Source organism: Leptonychotes weddellii, chromosome 9 (genome assembly GCF_054177405.1).
Source record: "Leptonychotes weddellii isolate Sample4059 chromosome 9, ASM5417740v2, whole genome shotgun sequence".
Lineage (NCBI taxonomy): Eukaryota > Metazoa > Chordata > Mammalia > Carnivora > Phocidae > Leptonychotes > Leptonychotes weddellii.
The window spans coordinates 66,922,438-66,928,010 of record NC_138377.1 but is presented as its reverse complement, the minus strand read 5'-3'; the positions used below and the strand labels follow the sequence as shown (position 1 = coordinate 66,928,010).

Below are 5,573 nucleotides of genomic sequence, written 5' to 3'. Positions count from 1 at the left end.
AAGGAGAGCTCAGGATCCTCCTACTTCACCTTTCCTGAACTCCCCTGGATCTAATCTTCACTGTCATATTTTCAAAAATCCATGTTTTGTTTTTTTTTAATTAACAAATGCCAATTCTTTGTAGAAGGTATCTAAATTGCAGAAATAAGGACTTTAGAAAGTTAAAGTCATGTATAACCAATCACATTTTACTATATTAATAATTCTAAAAAGCTAGGCATTTGTTCTTTAAGATGTCTTTATGTGCATATACACAGAATCATGCTATTGATTCTATTCTGCAAAAATTTTCACTTTAGGTCTCTGTTATATAGATCTATGCCATCGTTTTTAATGGCCACATAGTGTTTCATTATATAGCTACAATCTAATTTGATTAAAAGATTTGGTATTAATTTATATCTTGGTTATTTACAATTCTTTGTCATTGCTATTGAATACTAGTGCACTGAACATGTAAATATATATATCAACACTGGGCAAGTAAGCTGTGCCGTTTCCTTTTGGTTTTGATACTATGAATTTAGCCCTCTGTTTAGGGTTAGGGGTCTCAGGCACCTCTGTTCATGGCTATACTTGGACATTTTAAATTCTAATAAATATTTATTTCCACTCTCACCAATCATGCATAAAAATTTCCATAATAAGGACTCCTTTGAACACGCTGGGATTAATCTTTATCTTTTTATTTTTCCAGGTTTTTTTTTTTTTTGTGGGTTTTTTGCCAATATGTTAGGAAAGAATGATAAAACAAGACTTTTTTTTAAAAAATTGCATTTTCTTAATTATTAGTGAGGTTGACTATCTTTAGATAAGTTTAATTTTCAATTGTCAGTTACTTTTTTGTATATTTTTCTATTTTTTAAATTGGAATTCACATTTTGGAGTTAGTACACTAACATATTTTAGCATAAATCATCTATATCCTTTATGACAATATTGCCTTTTTTCTCCATTGAACTGTGTCAGCTGAAGTCAGCTGATATTAAGTCAAGAAATCCTGAATTTTAAAAAATAAGGAAAAGGAGAAGAATGAACAAATATCACCCATTTATTTTCATTACTCAGAGAAAATGATTGGTAATTTCCTTTTAGTGCATTATCTCTGAATCTAAATTCTCTCTTCACCTTCTATAATTGTGATTATATGGATTGTACATTCTACATTTCAAATATGTGTCTTCTAAGGCCCACACATTACATGGTCAAAATATAAAAACACCTAGAAGCTCCTTGTAAGTACGTCCATTGCCATTCACTTCTGTGATTGTCCTATTTCTCTGTTCAATTCCTATCTATTTTTCCCAGTTATTGGCCTTATTCTCCATTAAGGGCCCTTGGGGCAGTGCCTCCTAGCATCACCCCCATAGTGTTTCCTCTTGGCTACAATACCCAGCTCATGCCATAACCCTCAGGATGCTTGTTTCTGCTTGACCTAGCTGCCCTCAAGTCTACTCTTGGCTATACAGTGTCCCTGGTGATCCCGCTTACATATGCAGTGCAGGGTTGTGCCCAGGCTGAAGCCCCCAGGGGGATTGAAGTGGCAGGAAGAAGTCATGAGATGAAGAAGAATGGTTGTCAGCGATGTGGGGCCTGGAGGAAAGCTTGGTGGTAACAGTGCAAGTGGGGGACCCATGGTGTTCCATTCACAGGTGGAATAAACATCAATAATGTTTGGTTGTGAAAAGGAAGAGTAGTTTAGAAAATCATATAAGGGAAAAATTAATATATTAGTTGGCTTCCTGTGAAATTGATATTTGACTATTTTTTTATCTATGAAAATACCAATTTCATATGGTTCAAACTAATATATATATATATATATATATATACACACACACACACACACCCAGAGAGCAACAATCTATTGCTTTTATTATTTCTGTTTTTCCAGGCCTAATTTTTTTAAAAAAATGTTTTCTATACATTTCTTTTGTAAACTGCTCTTTTTAAATATTTATTATTAAAATTTTCATAATTTTGTACATATAAGGTTGAAAACCTTTCCTACTTAGATATACTACAGATAATTCCTTGTTATTTGAATTTAGGTTATTTCCATTTTTTTTCCTTTTTATAAATAATTGTATAACATTTGCCCAATAGCTAAATATTTTGGCTTATCTGTTGTTTTTGCTTTAAGAAAAATTTCTTGTAATGCAAGTTTTAGTCCTAAGGCTATTTAAAGATATTTGATATGTATTTTGAAATTGTGTTCTAGAGAAGTTATATGAATTTGTACTGTGAATAATAGGGACTGTTTCCTCATAGCATCACTGATGATATTCATTTATTCTTACATAGCAAATCCATATTGTTTTATTTACATTTCTTTGATTCCTAGTGGGTTTGACTATACTTCATCTGTTGACTAGATTTCGTATTCTGTCCAAGTTTTTATGTGTTTGTTCATTTAAAATTTAGTTTATCATTATATTTAACAACTATTTTCCCACATTTGTTTTTTTCTAAAAATATTATATAGAAGATTAATTTTTTGAATCTGAAGGCGTCCATTTTTTTCAGCATGATTTACACATGAGGAAATATGCTTAGAAAGATTTTTCTCACACAAAGGATTATCTAAAAATAAGCCTATATTTCTTCAATTTTTCTGTTTCTTTTATTACTTAAATATTCATTAAAATGCATTTTATATACTGTTGTAGGGTAAGGAATTTCATTTTCTTCTACCAAGTTTGGTAAGTTGTGTCAACACCATTTATTGATAAACTTATCTTTTCTGTGTTGATTTGATATGATCTTTTGATAGACTCCTGATAGATCTCTCTCTTCCCTCTCAGTTACTGTGTTACATTCTTTACTCTGCAGCTAGTGTCAACTCTTCAAGGTACTAATATTATTTCACTGTTCTACTTCAGTGGCTTTCCTATCACTTCTAAGATATTGACCAAATTCTTTATACAGGGTAGAGGACTCTACCTTGATCAGACCCTTGCTGATCTTCTTTTATTTATTCCAAATTATTCTGTTTCTTCATGCTTCACAGTATTTCCCATGTCTTTCCTCTGGGTAGATCACTCTTCCTATTCTTCCTCACTTATTTAACTCCTATTCACCAGTTAGATCTTAGCACAAATGTCTTCTTCCAGATCACAGCAGATAGCACTGCTGTGAGCTCTTGTAATTCTCATAGCCCTTTGTTCTTTTCTTCAAATAACTAATTACCATTATAATCATCTAGTTATATCATTAGTTATTTAATGCCTAGTTTCACAACTAGACTACAAACTACATAAAGACAGGGTATATATTTGTCATGAACACGCTATGAAGGCACACACATAAGTTGTGTCTTTCCACAATGTCAGCTTTAGTCAATCATAAAGCAAAATTAAATCACAATTATAAAGCAGGTTCAGGATTCCAAACTCAATGACAATTCACCATGTGATTAAACTTGGCTTCTTACGCAGCACACAGAGCAGGACACAAGACAAACCACACAACAAACAAGATAACAGAGGGTGTAGGAAGTTAACAAACCAAATGAAAAGTCAGTCTGGGGGCTCACAGTTGAGATAAGACCTCTGTCTGGTCTGGATCAGTTCTGGCCACTTACTGCTTCTTAAGTTCAAGCAGTGAAGGATCTCAGTTTTGTTCAGAGATCAATCGGGCAGAGCCTTACACAGCAGTTGCCTTTTCTAAGTGGTCAGACATAGAGGGGTCAGGTATGAAGAGTCTGACAGTTTACTGCCCAAATCCTTCCCTTTTTAAAGGGATTTAATCCGTTTGGGGTCTCTGCAGACCTCCTCTGGTTCTGCTCATTATCAGTTCTGGGGTGTCAGCTTACATTGGTCCTGGCGATATCTCCTAGCTGCAGTACCTGAACTGCTTGTGTCATTGCTTGACACAGGCTCCTGCTTGACATGAGGGACTCCATTTTGCTCTGTACAATATTATACCCCAGAATGTGGCACAGTGCCAGGTACATAGGTCTTCATGGTAGCTGCTCAATGAACATTTGTTAAATGAATAAACTTTCTATGACTTTTTCAAAGGACTTTTGTGACAAGAGTGAAGTTTTTTCTTTAATGTCAGAATTTGAAACTCAATGACATCTGTTTCTTTCAATAGCTCTGGTGCATCCCTTTATAATTATTTTTATTTGTCCCTTTTAGGTAACACAAAGTCAATGAATAAATCAAATTACTCTTCAGTGTCTGAATTTGTGTTGCTGGGACTTTCTGCCTCTAGACCAGTGCAGCATTTTCTCCTTGCCTTCTCTACGGTGTTTTATGTAACAGTTGTTCTGGGAAACTTCCTTGTCGTGTTTGTAGTGACCTTTGACCCTTACTTATGGTCCCCCATGTACTTCCTTTTAGCTAATCTCTCATTTATTGATTTGTGTTTTTCTACCTTAACTGTTCTAAGATGATTCATGACCTGTACTCTGGGCACAAAACCATATCCTTTCAGGGATGTGTCATCCAGATATTTGCCCTTCATGTCCTGGGTGGATCTGAGATGGTGCTGCTCGTCGCCATGGCCTTAGACAGATATGTGGCCATATGTAAGCCCCTCCACTGTCTGACTATCATGAGCCCGCAGATGTGCATTTTGCTTCTCTCTGGTGCTTGGGGTATTGGCTTCATTCATTCAGTGGCCCAGTTAGCTTTTGTTGGCCACTTGCCTTTTTGTGGCCCTAATGAAATAGATAGCTTTTACTGTGACCTTCCTTGGTTTATCAGACTTGCCTGCACAGAGACCTACAGAATGGAATTCGTGGTTATTACCATCAGTGGGTTCATTTCCATGGGCACCTTCTTCTCATTGCTTATCTCCTATATCTTCATCCTGGTCACTGTATGGAAACATTCCATACATGGTGGTTTGTCTAAGGCCTTTTCTACTCTGTCAGCTCACATCACTGTGGTGATTTTGTTCTTTGGACCATGCATTTTTGTTTATGTGTGGCCATTTCCCATCGTGTCAGTGGATAAATTTCTTGCCATTTTGGACTTTATGATTACACCCATTCTGAATCCTATTATCTACACATTGAGGAACAAGGATATGAAGATGGCAATGAAGAGACTGCATAGTCAACTCCTGAGTTTGAGAATGATCTCCTAAATAACTCGCAGGAGCACAAGATACTCTTCACATTTTCAAACAACTTCAAGTAGTACAAATGCTTAAATAATTATACAAAATTTGGAGCTTTTTTTTCTAAAGCCACCATTTTATAATATTCAGACTAGATCACTAATTATGAGGGTACATGGAACTATCAGGTTAACTCTATTTAACAAGTTGTTTGGCAACTGAATTAAAGTCCCAAGAAAAGTTTATGGGAAGTTGATGAAAAAGCACAGATTATAGACTTAGAATCTGCTAAAAGTATGACCTCAGACATTAATTAGATCGTCTGAATTCAAACTGATCACTTTAGAGCTAATATACTCAAACTTTTGAGGGAGCTATGAAATATACAGCTTTCCTTCAATTTAAGCCTGGGATATGAATAATTCAATTTTATTTTTTCTGAAAGACAAAAAATATATGAGAGAGAATTTAAAACCTGGAGGAAAAAGGATCAAAGAGGGAGA

The 5,573-nt window shown here is 35.0% G+C and overlaps 1 protein-coding gene across 1 annotated transcript; it reads left to right on the top strand.

Annotated features, from left to right (window-relative positions):
* Positions 1 to 4,026: 4,026 nt before the first annotated feature.
* LOC102729008 (olfactory receptor 4F6-like) lies at positions 4,027 to 5,127 on the top strand. The gene is given in 2 exon segments (XM_031025165.2): positions 4,027 to 4,388; positions 4,391 to 5,127. Coding segments are annotated over 2 exon segments (1,020 nt in total). The 5' UTR covers positions 4,027 to 4,075; the 3' UTR covers positions 5,098 to 5,127.
* The last annotated feature ends 446 nt before the right edge of the window (positions 5,128 to 5,573 follow it).